The sequence below is a fragment of the Pristis pectinata genome, chromosome 24 (assembly GCF_009764475.1).
Source record: "Pristis pectinata isolate sPriPec2 chromosome 24, sPriPec2.1.pri, whole genome shotgun sequence".
NCBI lineage: Eukaryota > Metazoa > Chordata > Chondrichthyes > Rhinopristiformes > Pristidae > Pristis > Pristis pectinata.
In genome coordinates this window covers 35124799-35138356 of record NC_067428.1, presented here as the reverse complement: position 1 = coordinate 35138356, position 13558 = coordinate 35124799, and the positions used below count along the sequence as shown (strand labels likewise).

Here is a 13558-nt window from a genome sequence, read left to right as displayed (position 1 = left end):
TGCCGAGGGAGCGCCGCGCGGTTGGAGGGAGCGTATCTCCAGTAGTGTTGCCGCAGCTTCTGTCAGCCGCCAGCTCTGTGCGCTTTGCCGCAGTGTTTGCAGTTCCGGGCGGGGGGGGGGGTGGGGGGTGGGAGGTGGTGAAGAGAGGAGGAAGTCTGCCGGTCTGTGGCGTGTTCCCTCCGCCGGCCCCTCCCTCGGACCCGAACCCTCCCGGAACAGCACTCCCGCTCCCAGCTCGGGGAAGTTGCGGTGTTTTCCCGGCGTGTTCGCTGCAGCAGGAACTCGCCAGCTGGAGGGTCAGCGGGTCAGTCAGCATCTGTGGAGAGAAGTGGACAGTCGAGATGAAGGTCTCGACCCGAAACATTGCCCTTCCCTCAGCCCCCACAGACGCTGCCCGACCCGCCGAGTTCCTCCAGTAAGTTTGGGTTTTGCTCCGGATTCCGTGTCGCTGAGTTTCAGTGATTGGGTTCAGGGCACCCGGGGGTGGGGGGGGGGTGGTGATAGAGCAGGTGGGGATCCCAGGGTTCACCAAGGAAACGACCGGGTGTTGAAGGTGTGCGGACAGTCCGGGGAACAGCTGCAGGACCGGCTCGTCGTGGGCACCGGCCGGCCTTTGGGGGGGGGGGGGGGGCGAGGGGGGGATGTGGAGGTCCCAGCGGAGGGGAGCCAGCTCCAGGGTCAGACGGGATCAGTGGATCCAAGGTGCCGTTCCCTTGGGGTAGGGAAGGTGCAGCTACAAGGACCAGGGACACTGATTTAAATTGCGGGGGGGGGGGGGGGGGGGGGGGGGGGTGGGGGGGGGGGGGGGGGGGGGGGGGGGGGGGGGGGGGGGGGGGGGCGGGTGGTGCTGGTGTACAGGGGGGTGAGAAAAGCACTTTACGCAGACCAGTGCTGGTCGCTGTCCGGGATGGGTGGTAGCAGATCAGTGCGAGATTGGACGGGGGCTGGAGAGGGATAATTTGGGGGAGGGGGGGATGGTTCTAAGACCGTGGTTCTGAAGGGATAGTCTCCTTGCGACACTCTCCCATACGGGGGGGGAGGGATGGTGGTTTCCGTCCATCAGTGAGGACAGACTGGAGTCAAAGGGGAACTGACATCCCACTGAATGCTGAACTAAATGGGTGAGGGCAACTCAGTCCCAACACCAGGGAGCCTGACTTACTCTGATTGGTCAGGTTATTTCTAAGCCAAGCATTCTGCCAATCAGAAACACCCCTGGCATTCCCCAGCCCCCCAGTATCCATAAACTGCACTTGCGGCAATCAAGCTGCCTCAAGTATCAGAACATGTGACAGCACAGTACAGGCCCTTCAGATCACCATGTTGTGCCGACCTTTCAACCTACTCTTAGATCAATCCAACCTTTCCCTCCCACATAGCCCTCCATTTTTCCATCAATGTCCCTAGTGTATCTGCCTCTACCAACACCCCTGGCAGCACCTTCCACACCCATCACTAAAACTTACCTCTGACATCCCCCCTGTACTTTCCTCCAATCACCTTAAAATTATGTCCCCTTGTGTTAGCCATTTCCACTCTGGGAAAAAGTCTGACAGTCCACCACTATTCCTCTCATCATCTTGTACATCTCTATCAAGTCACTTCTCATCCTCCTCCTCTCCACAGAGAAAAGCCCTAGCTCACTCAACCTATCCTCATGATACTTGCTCTCCAATCAGGCAGCATCCTGGTAAATCTTCTCTGTACCCTCTAAAGCTTCCACATTCTTCCTATAGTGAGGTGACCAGAAATGAAGACAATACTCCAAGTGTGGTCTAACCAGGGTTTTAGAGCTGCAACATGACCTCGTGGCTCTTGAACTCAATCCCCTGACTCATGAAGGCCAACCACCATACGCCTTCCTAACAACCTACCAACTTGCGAGGCAACTTTGAGGGATCTATGCTTGGACCCAAGATCCTACTGTTCCTCCACACTGCTAAGGATCCTGCAATTAACCCTGTATTCTGCTTTCAAATTTAACCTTCCAAAGTGAATCACTTCACACTTTTCTGGGTTGAACTCCATCTGCACTTCTAACCCAACTCTGCATCCTAGCAATGTCCTGTTGTAACCCTTGACAACCTTCTACACATTCCATAACAGCACCAACCTTCCTGTCATCTGCAAGCTTACTACTCACCCTTCTTTATCCAAGTCATTTATTAAAAAAAACAAAGATCAGGGGTTCCAGAACAGATCCTGTGGACCACCACTGGTCACTGACCTCCAGGCAGAATACACTCCATTTAAAACCACACACTGCCTTCCACACGTGAGACAATTCTGAATCCACATAGCCAAGTTTCCCTGGATCTCATGTCTCCTGACCTTCTGAATGAGCCTATCATGGGGAACCTTATCAAATGCCTTACTAAAGTCCATGTACACCACATCCACTGCTCTACCCTCAATGATTTTGTATTTGCCACATCCTTAGAATTCAATCAGACTCGTGAGGCATGACCTGCTCCACACAAGGCCATGCTGACTATCCCTAATCAGACTGCTTCTCCAAATGTTCACAAATCCTGTCCTTAAGAATCATTACCTATAATTCGCCTACCACTGAAGTAAGACTCACTGTTCTTTAATTCCCAGGGTTATCCCTACTCCCTTTCTTGAAAGGAATAAGATTTGCCACCTCCAATCATCTGGTATTACTTCTGTGGCCAGAGGACACAAAGATCATTGCCAAGGGCTCAGAAATCTCTTGCCATCTTCCTGAAGTATCCTGGGATATATCCCATCCAGCCCCAGGGACTTATCTATCCTTAATGTTTTTCAAAAGTTCCAATACATCCTCCTTCTTAACATTGAGATGTTCTAGCTTAGCTTGTTTTATGCTGTCCTCACAAGTGTCAAGGTCTCTCACTGGTGAATACTGAAGCAAAGCATTCATTAAGGACCTCCCCTACCTCTTCTGATTCCAGGCACATTTCCTCCTCTATCCTTAATTGGTCCTACCTTCACTCTAGTCATCCTTCTGTTCTTCAAATACAAGTAGAACACCTTGGGTTTTCCTTAATCCTACTCACCAAGGCTCTCTCATGTCCCCTTCTAGCTCTCCAAAGTCAATTCCCAAGCTCCTTCCAGGCTACCTTTTAGGTCTCTAGAGCCCTGTCTGATCCTTGCTTCCTGAACCTTAAGCAAGCTTCTTCTCTTCACTAGATATTCAATCTCTTGTCAAACATGGTTCCTTCACCCTACCATCCTTTTTCTGCTTCAATGGGAGGAAGCTATCCAGAACCCCCATAAGTGATCTCTAAACAACCTCCACATTTCCATTGTGCATTTCCCCCAAGTACATCTGCTCCCAATTTACAATCCCAAGTTCTTGCCCAATAGCATCATAATTCCCCCTCCCCCAATTAAATACTTTCCCATACCATCTGCTCCTAGGGTGGGGTAAAGGTCAGGGAGTTGTGGTCACTGTCTCCAAAATGCTCACCCACTGAGAGATCTGACACATGACCAGGTTCATTGCCTAGTACCAGATCCAGAATGGCCTTTCTAGTCAGCCTGTCTACATATTGTGTCAGGAATCCTAGCTGGACACCTAATGAATTCTGCCCCATCCAAACCTTTTGCAATGAGGAGCTACCAATCAATATTAGGGACGCTGAAATCACCCATGACAACCTTGTACTTCTGCACCTTTCCAAAATCTGCTTCCCCGATCTGGTCCTGTCTCTGTTGCTATTGGGGGGGGGGGGGGGTGGAATCTGTAGAATACACCCAATAGAGTTAGCTCCTTTGTTTCTGACTTCCACCCACTGACTCAGTAGATGATCGCTCCAGGACATCTCCCTTTTCTACAGCTGTGATATTATCCTTCATTAGCAATGCCACTCCCCCACCTCTTACCTCCCTGTCCTTTTTGAAACATCTAAACCCCAGAACATCCAGCAGCCATTCCTGCCCTTGTGATAGCCAAGCCCCTGTAATGGCCACCACATCATAGTTCCATATACTTGCCCATGATCTAAGTTCATCACCCTTGTTCCTGATACTTCTTGCATTAGACACTTCAGCCCATCCAACTGACTGCAATTTTGCCCTTTTAACTGCCTCTCCTTCCTCACCATCTGTCTACACTCTGCATCTACTTGTACACTAAATGCACCAACCTCTGACCTGTCACTCAGGTTCCCATCCCCCTGCCAAACTAGTTTAAACCCCCCCCAACAGCTCCAGCAAACCTGCCCACAAGAATATTGGTCCCCCTCCAGTTCAGGTGTAAGCCATACTTTTTGTACAGGTTATACCTTCCCCAGAAGAGATCCCAATGATCTACAAATCTGAAAACCCTGCCCAACTCCTCAGCCCACACATTCATCTGCCAAATCAACCTATTCTTACCCTCACTGGCACATGGCACAGGCAGCAATCCAGAGATTACTGCACCTGAGGACCTGCTTTTTAGCTTCCTACCTAGTTCCCCATATTCACTTTTCAGGACCTCATCTCTTTTCCTACCTATGTCATTGGTAGGAATGTGTACCACAACTTCTGGCTACTCACCCTCCCCCTTTAGAATGCTGAGGGCTCGATCTGAGACATCCCTGACCCTGGCACCTAGAAGGCAACATACCATCCAGGAATCTTTCACATCCATAGAATCTCTAGTATGCTCTCTTAACTAGAGTCCCCTATCACTACCACTCCTCTTCCCTTCCGAGCCACACTCAGCACCAGCAGCCTGACCGCTGCAGCTTTCCCCAGTAGGTTCCCCAACAGTATCCAAAGCAGTATACTTGTTATTGAGGGGACCAGCCACAGGGGTGCCCTGCGCTACCTGCCTATTCCCCTTCCCTCTCCTGACAGTCACCCAGCTTCCTGCCTCCTGCAGCCAAGGTGTAGCTCCCTCCCTGTAGCTTCTCTCACCTCCTTATTCTCCATGAGCTGAATGTATTGTCCATCCTGTGCCTGGGTTCACACCAACTCCACCCTCCCTTTGGTGAGTGACTATAGAACACTACAGCACAGAAAAACAGGCCATTCAGCACTTCTAGTCTGTGCCAAAATGTTATTCTGCTAGTCTCATTTACCTGCACCCAGTCCATAACCCTTCAGACCTCTCCCGTCCATGTATCTATCCAATTTATTCTGAAAAACTCAAGAGTGAGCCTGCATTACTACATCAGATGGCAGCCCATTCCATACTTCCACCACTGAGTGAAGTAGTTCCCGAATGTTCACCCTAAACCTTTCCTCTTTCACCCTAAAGCCATGTCCTCTTGTACTTCTCTCCTAATCTAGGTGGAAAGAGCCTATTCACATTAACTGTCTATACCCCTCAATTTTGTAAACCTCTATCAATCTCCCCTCATTCTTCTGTGCTCAAAGGAATAAAGTCCTAACCTGTTCAATCTTTCCCTGTAACTCAACTCCTGAAGACCCGGCAACATTCTAGTAAAGCTCCTCGGCACTCTTTCAATCTTACTGATATCCTTCCTAGTTAGGTGACCAGAACTGCACACAATATTCCAAATTTGGCCTCACCAATGTCTTATACAACCTCACCATAACATCCCAACTCCTGTACTGAGTACAGGAATGCCAGGATGCCAAAAGCCTTTCTTACAACCCTATCTACCTGCGACGCCACTTTCAGGGAATTATATATCTGAACTCCCAGATCCCTTTGTTCCTCCGCACTCCTCAGAGCCCTACCATTTACTGTGTATGTCCTCCCTTGATTTGTCCTTCCAAAATGCAACACCTCACACTTGTCTGCATTAAATTCCATCTGCCATTTTCTGGCCCATTTTTCCAGTTGGTTCAGATCCCTCTGCAAGCTTTGAAAGCCTTCCTCGCTGTCCACAACGCCTCCAATCTTACTGTCATCAGCAAACTTGCTAATCCAATTTACTACATTATCATCTAGATCATTGATATAGACAACAAACAACAATGGCCCCAGCACAAATCCCTGAGGCACACCACTAGTCACAGGCCTCCAGTCTGAGAAACAATCATCCACAACCACTCCCTGTCTTCTCCCACACAGAATTTCAAATCCAGTTTACAACCTCTCCATGGATACCTAGTGTCTGAGCCTTCTGAACTAATCTCCCATGTGGGACCTTGTCAAAGGCCTTACTAAAGTCCATGTAGACAACATCCACAGCCTTTCCTTCATCTACTTTCTTGGTAACCTCCTCAAAAAAACTCTACAAGATTCGTTAAACACGATCTACCACACACAAAGCCATGCTGACTATCCCTAATCAGCCCTTGGCTGTCCAAATACTTGTATATCCAATCTCTCAGAACACCTTCCAATAATTTACCTACTACTGATGTCCGGCTCACTGGCCTGTAATTACCTGGTTTACTTTTAGAGCCTTTTTAAGTAACAGAACAATACGAGCTACCCTCCAGTCCTCTGGCATCACACCCATGGCTAAGGACATTTTAAATATATCTGCCAGGGCCCCTGCAATTTCTACACTAGTCTCCCTCAATGTCTGAGCAAATATCTTATCAGGCCTGGGGGATTTATCTACCTTTATTCACTGTAAGGCAGCAAGCACCTCCTCCTCTTTAATTTCTATGTTCCATAACACTACTGCTTGTTTCCCTTCCTTCCATATCCACTATGCCAGCTTCCTGCATAAATACTGATGCAAAAAAAATCATTTAAGATCTCCCCCATCTCCTGAGGCTCTACACAGACATCCACTGATCTTCTAGGGGAAGAATTTTGTCCCTTACTATCCTTTTACTCTTCATATACTTGTAGAAACCCTTCAGGTTTACCTTCACATTATCTGCCAAAGCAACCTCATGTCGTCTTTTTGTCTTCCTGATTTCCTTTTTAGTATTTTCTATACTCTTCAAGTACCTCATTTGTTCCTAGTTGCCTATACCTGCTATAGGCCTCTCTCTTAACCAGATCACCAATATCCCTTGAAAACCAAGGTTCCCTATGCTTTTTAATTTTGCCTTTAATCCTGGCAGGAACATTCAAACTCTGCACTCAAAATTTCTCCTTTGAAGGCCTTCCACTTACTGAGCACGTCCTTGCCAGAAAACAACTCATCCCAATCCACTCTTCCTAGATCCTTCTTCATTTCCACAAAATTGGCCTTTCTCCAATTTAGAACCTCCACGGGGACCAGACCTGTCCTTATCCATAATTAACTTGAAACTAATGACATTATGGTCACTGGACACAAAATGCTCACCTACACATACTTCTGTCACCTGACCTGTCTGGTTCCCTAATAGGAGATCAAGTATTGCATTCTCTCTCGTTGGTACCTCTATATATTGATTTAGAAAACTTTCCTGAACACATTTGACAAATTCCAAGCCATCCAGCCCTTTCACAGTGTGGGAGGGCCAGTCAATATGTGGAAAGTTAAAATCCCCTACTATCACAACTTTGTTTCTTACATCAGTCTGCTATCTCACTACAGATTTGTTCCTCCAATTCTCTCTCACTATTGGGCGGTCTATAATACAACCCTATTAGTGTGGCCACACCTTCCCTGTTCCTTAGCACCACCCATATGGAGTCTGTAGACGAGCCCTCCAGGCTGTCCTGTCTACGCACAGCTGTGATATTTTCTTGACTAGTAACGCCACTCCTCCCCCTCTATCACGTCTGAAACAGAACCTGGAACATTAAGCTGCCAGTCCTGCCCCTCCTGCATCCAAATCTCACTAATAGCAATAATGTCATAATCCCATGTGCCAATCCAAGCCCCAAGCTCATCTGCTTTACCTACAATACTTCTTGCATTGAAATAGATGCACCTGAGAACATTACTATCATGTATAAACCTTTGATTCCTGTTGATACCTGCAGTCCTCACATGACCATTTTCCTCCTCCACCTCACTATCTGCTCTAACACTCCCATTCCCCTCCCCCTGCAAATCTAGTTTAAACCCCCTGGAGCACCACTAGCAAACCTACCCACAAGAATGTTGGTCCCCCTCCAGTTCAGGTGCAAACCATCCCATCGGAACAGGTCCCACCTTCCCTGGAAGGAAGCCCAATTGTCTAGAAACATGAAGCCCTCCCTCCTGCACCATCTCCTTAGCCATGTATTTAGCTGCATGATCCTCCTATTTCTAGCCTCTAGCTCATGGCACTGGTAGCAATTGAGATTGCAACCTTGGAGGTCCTGTCCTTCAACTTTGCACCTAATTCTCTAAACTCTTTGCAGGACCTCCTCCTCCTCCTCATCCACATCATTGGTCCCTAAGTGGACCACAACATCTGGCTGCTCACTCTGCCTCCTGAGAATATCGAGAACTCGATCCAAGATATCGTGGACCCTGGCACTAGGGAGGCAACAGACCATGCGGAATTCTCGATCTCTCCCACAGAGCCTTCTATCTGTCCCCCTATCAAATCCCCTATCACTATTGCTCTCCTTTTTTCCCCTCCTTCCTTCCCGAGCTGAGGGTCCCATCTCAGTGGGAGAGACAGGACCACTGCCACTCGTCCCTGGTAGGTCATCCCCACCAACAGCATCCAAAACATATACTTATTGTTGATGGGAATGGCCATAGGGGTGCACTGACCTGTGTCTATACCCCTTCCCTTTCCTGACAGCCACCCAGTTACCTGTTTCCTGACTGTTAGGGGTGACTATCTCCCTGAAACTCCTGTCTATTTCTACCTCACGAATGATCCGGAGTTCATCCAGCTCCGGCTCCCTAACTCGGTTAGTCAGGAGCTGCAGCTGGATGCACCTTTTACAGGTGTGGTCATCAGGGACAAGTGTGCTGTCCCTGACTTCCCACATACTGCATACAGAGCACATGACTGCCCTAACTGCTGCCATCACTACCTACTTCTAAGTTAATTAAATTAAGGGAACTTACCAGCCTTACCTCTCTGGGGGTAAGCTTGTCCTCACCAAAGCCTCTTGAGCCAGAGCCTCAGATCTCCACACCTAACCCTCAGCCACTGACACACTGGCCACTCCTCTTCAGATAGCCCTCCTTATATTTGTCCCTGCCAATTACCTCAAGTACCACTCTCTCTAATCAACCACTCAACACTCTGTTTAACCCTTCAGTTGCCCTCCACTTATTAAGCTTTTAAAAGACACTCACCGTACCTGAAGGGGACCCGCTGCTCCAATGGCTCCCGGGCTCCTTCTGAAAAAGAAAAGCCCGTGAAACACACAAGCTTTTAAAAGACACTCACTGGACCTGAAGGGGACCCACTGCTCCAATGGCTCCCGGGCTCCTTCTGTAAAAGAGACTTTGCACACTCCGGGTCCCTAGGGTGGGATATTAGGACCTGGGTGTGAAAGACTTTCAGGAAGTTTGTCATGGGAATTGGGTGCCTGGTGTTGTATCTCACTAGTTGGGGGTGGTCTGGCGAAGTGGGGACAGTGTCTCTGGGTGGGGGGGCGGTATCGCTCTGGGTGGGGATGGCGTGGGTGTGGTCTTGATGAGGGTGCTCACTGCTGGTGAGGGTGGTCTCACTTTGTGAGGGTGGTCTTGCTGCCAGTGGGGGTGGTCTTGCTGGGTGAGGGTGGTCACTGCCAGTGGGGGCGGTCTCACTGGGTGGGGGCAGTCTCACTGGGTGAGGGTGGTCTCACCACACCTTGTTTGCCTCAGCCTGCTGTGCCCCCGGAAGGTGAGTTTAGCATGGAGTGGGCAGAGGGGGCACTGCCTCACCAGGCTGGTGAGTCCCTGCTCACATCATGATGCCTCTGGTTAACACTGAGATGTCTGTTACCTCTCCAGCTGGTTAACACTGAGATGTCTGTTACCTCTCCAGCTTTGCAGCAGAAGCTTCACCTGCCCCGGTTTCCTCCTCCTGGCCATTCATGCCACTGCTTCCCTGCGATCTGCCCAGCATGTTGGAACCAAGCAGAGTGTCCATGTGTCAGGTGAGACAGTGAACTGCTCAGAATGACCCTTGACCACCGGTGGGGAAGTGAGCATCTTCAGCTCTGAGACTGAGACCACAGGACATGTCAGAAGGGTCCCTGATCTGATCTTGGTCTTTATGGTTGGCCAAGGTTGGCTCCTGTCTCAGGGCCTTCAGCTCCATGTGAGTCCTCATGCTTATCCATGCCCCCATCACTCCATCTCCTCCCATCACCATCTCCTTCTGTCCTTTCCCCCTCATCGGAATGAAATGTACCTCTGCCCTTCTCCTCAGCTGTTTCCTCAGGGAGCGGTTCCTCGTTCTCACGCCCCTCCAGGGAAAAGCATTACTCTTGAATATCCTCCCAACTGTATCTGTGACCTCCCCGAGAAATGGAATAATGATGACATGGAGAAGAAAGATCCCATCCATGGTCACCACCCAGAAGTGACTGAGGTCCCAGGTTCCGACACCCCATCCAGCAGAAATACCATCCCTGCATCTGCCCTGTCGAGCCCCATATGTTTCAGCAAGATGACCTCTCATTCTTCTAAACTCTAGGGAGTATAAACCCAGTACACTCAATCTCTATATATGTGGCAGTCCCCCATCTCAGAGATTGATCTGGTGAATGTTCGATGCACTCCCTCTATCGCAGGTATATCTTTCCTGAGGGAGCAAGACCCGGCCTGTACACAATACACCAGGTGACATCTCACCAGGGTTTAATATAATTGCACAAAGATGTCTTTATTCTTGTAATCAAATCCTCTTGGGACAAGGCCAACGTACTGTTTGTCTTCCTAATTGTCAGTTGTATCTACATGTTAGCTTTGTGATTCATTCACAAGATACCTCAGTCCCTCTGAACACCAACACCATTCAACACGCTGTATTTTTGTTCTTTCCAACGAAGTAGATTGTTTCACATTTTCTTCCATCCTGCCACATCCTCACCATCACTCAGCCTGTGTATAATCTCACTCCTACTCGCAACTCGCACCCTCACCCAAGTTTCCCAGTTACCTTTCCACACCATCCTCCTCAACAATCCATCACTGCCTTACAAACATTCAAAGGCTTGGCTTTCACCTCCCATCAGGAAAAGTTCCAAAGATTTATCACCATCTGAGAGAGAAGCTTCATCTCAGCTCTGCCTTAAATCCTAATTCTGAATTCTCCTACTGGAGGAACTTGTTAAAGTCCCACACAGGAGGTTGGCCAACAAGATGAGAGCACATGGGGGTAATATTACCGATGTGGATTGACAGAACAGGTTATCAGACAGAAAGTAAAGAGCAGAAGTAAATGATTCTCTCCTTCCATGAGTAGAGATAGTGATGGGGCCCCACCCGTGCACTATCTGTATCAATAATTAGGCTGAGGGCACCAAATATCATATTTCCAAGTTTGCTGTTAATCAAACCAAGGTGAGATTGTAGGTGTCACGGAGGATGTAAGGGAGACTTTGAGGGGATATCGACATGCAGAGTGAGTGGGTACAAACATGCAAGTTCAGGATCAAGTGGATAGTGTGAAGTTATCCTCTTTGCACAAGTATGTTTTTAATAGTGAGTGGGTGATGTTGTTGTACAGAAGGAGTGAGGTGTCCTGGTGCACAAGTCACTGAAAGCCAACAAGCAAATGCAGCAAGCCATGAGGAAGGCAAACGGCCTTCATTGTGAGAAGCTTTGAGTAATGGTCAGGATCTCTTACCACAGTTGTGCAGGGTCTTGGTGAAATGACACCTGGAGTTTTGTCTTCACTTTTGGCCTCCTTACTGAAACAAGATACATTTGCCTTAGAGAGAGGGCAGGAGAGGTTGACTGGATGGTTTCAGGGACGGCAGGTTTAACTAGACTTGTCTCCTCTTGTTGGAGATCTCACTGAATAATTCGAGATTGACAGGCTGCATGGATGGAGGGTGTTTCCCCCGGCTGAGGAGTCTAGGACCAGCGGTCAGTCTCAGAATAAAGGTCGGCCATTGAGGACTGAGATGAGAATAAGCATCTTCATGGGTAGAAACTTCTGCTTTGGAGGATTGTTTTGATAAACAGCAGAACAGGCTTGAAGGGCCAAATGGCCTCCACCAGCACCTATGTTCTTATTTCTCATCTTCTCCACATCCACCTTGTGAGAGCTCTCAGGATCTTGACCTTCAATCAAGTCCCCTTCCCCCCTCTAAACTCAAGCAGATGTCAGCTGAGACTGTCTAACCTTTGTAGCCTTCTTACATTCTCTTCATAGCTGACTTTCCTACCCAGCTTAGCAAGCAGCTCTTCAGTGCCTTCATCCCAATCATTTATATAAACTGGAAAATGTTGCAGCTTTGGCACTGATCCCAGTGGGACACCTCTCAGAACATCTAGAAACATAGAAAACCTACAGCACAATACAGGCCCTTTGGCCCATAAAGTTGTGCCGAACATGTCCCTACCTTAGAAATTACTAGGCTTACCCATAGCCCTCTATTTTTCTAAGCTCCATATACCTATCCAACAGTCTCTTGAAAGACCCTATCGTATCTGCCTCCACCACCGTTGCCGGCAGCCCATTCCACGCACTCACCACTCCCTGAGTAAAAAACTTACCCCTGACATCTCCTCTGTACTTACTCCCCAGCACCTTAAACATATGTCCTCTTGTGGCAACCATTTCAGCCCTGGGAAAAAGCCTCTGTCTATCCACACGATCAATGCCTCTTATCATCTTGTACACCTCTATCAGGTCACCCCTCATCCTCTGTCGCTCCAAGGAGAAAAGGCTGAGTTCATTCAACCTGCTTACATAAGGCATGCTCCCCAATCCAGACAGCATCCTTGTAAATCTCTTCTGCACCCTTTCTATGGCTTCCACATCCTTCCTGCAATGAGGCGACCAGAACTGAGCACAGTACTCCAAGTGGGGTCTGACCAGGGTCCTATATAGCTGCAACATTACCTCTCGGCTCCTAAATTCAATTCCACGATTGATGAAGGACAATACACCATATGCCTTCTTAACCACAGAGTCAACCTTTGCAGCTGCTTTGAGCGTCCTATGGACTCAGACCCCAAGATCCCTCTGATCCTCCACACTGTCAAGAGCCTTACCATTAATACTATATTCTGCCATCATATTTGACCTACCAAAATGAACCACTTCACACTTATCTGGGTTGAACTCCACCTGCCACTTCTCAGCCCAGTTTTGCATCCTATCTATGTCCCACTGTAACTTCTGATAGCCCTCCAAACTATCCACAACACCTCCAACCTTTGTGTCATCAGCAAACTTACTAACCCATCCCTCCACTTCCTCATCCAGGTCATTTATAAAAATCACGAAGATTAAGGGTCCCAGAACAGATTCCTGAGACACACCACTGATCACCAACCTCTATGCAGAATGTGACCCGTCTACAACCACTCTTTGCCTTCTGTGGGCCAGCCAGTTCTGGATCCACAAAGCAATGTCCCCTTGGATTCCATGCCTGCTTACATTCTCAATAAGCCTTGCATGGGGTACCTTATCAAATGCCTTGCTGAAATCCATATACACTACATCTACTACTCTCCCTTCATCAATGTGTTTAGTCACATCTTCAAAAACTTCAATCAGACTTGTAAGGCAGGACCTGCCCTTGACAAAGCCATGCTGACTAATCATATTATACCTCCCCAAATGTTCATAAATCCTGTCTCTCAGGATCTTCTCCATCAACTTACCA

The 13558-nt window shown here is 48.5% G+C and overlaps 2 protein-coding genes across 4 annotated transcripts in view; one reads left to right on the top strand and one right to left on the bottom strand.

The window, feature by feature from the left end:
• Positions 1 to 13558, bottom strand: part of rfxank (regulatory factor X-associated ankyrin-containing protein) — an 830559-nt gene that overhangs the window by 545508 nt on the left and 271493 nt on the right. The gene's annotated exons all lie outside the window — the stretch shown is intronic.
• Positions 1 to 13558, top strand: part of hapln4 (hyaluronan and proteoglycan link protein 4) — a 28596-nt gene that overhangs the window by 2059 nt on the left and 12979 nt on the right. The window contains exon 2 of the mRNA XM_052037710.1: positions 9757 to 9868. Within this exon, the coding sequence (XP_051893670.1) occupies positions 9757 to 9868 (112 nt within the window). The remainder of the gene's footprint in view (positions 1 to 9756; positions 9869 to 13558) is intronic.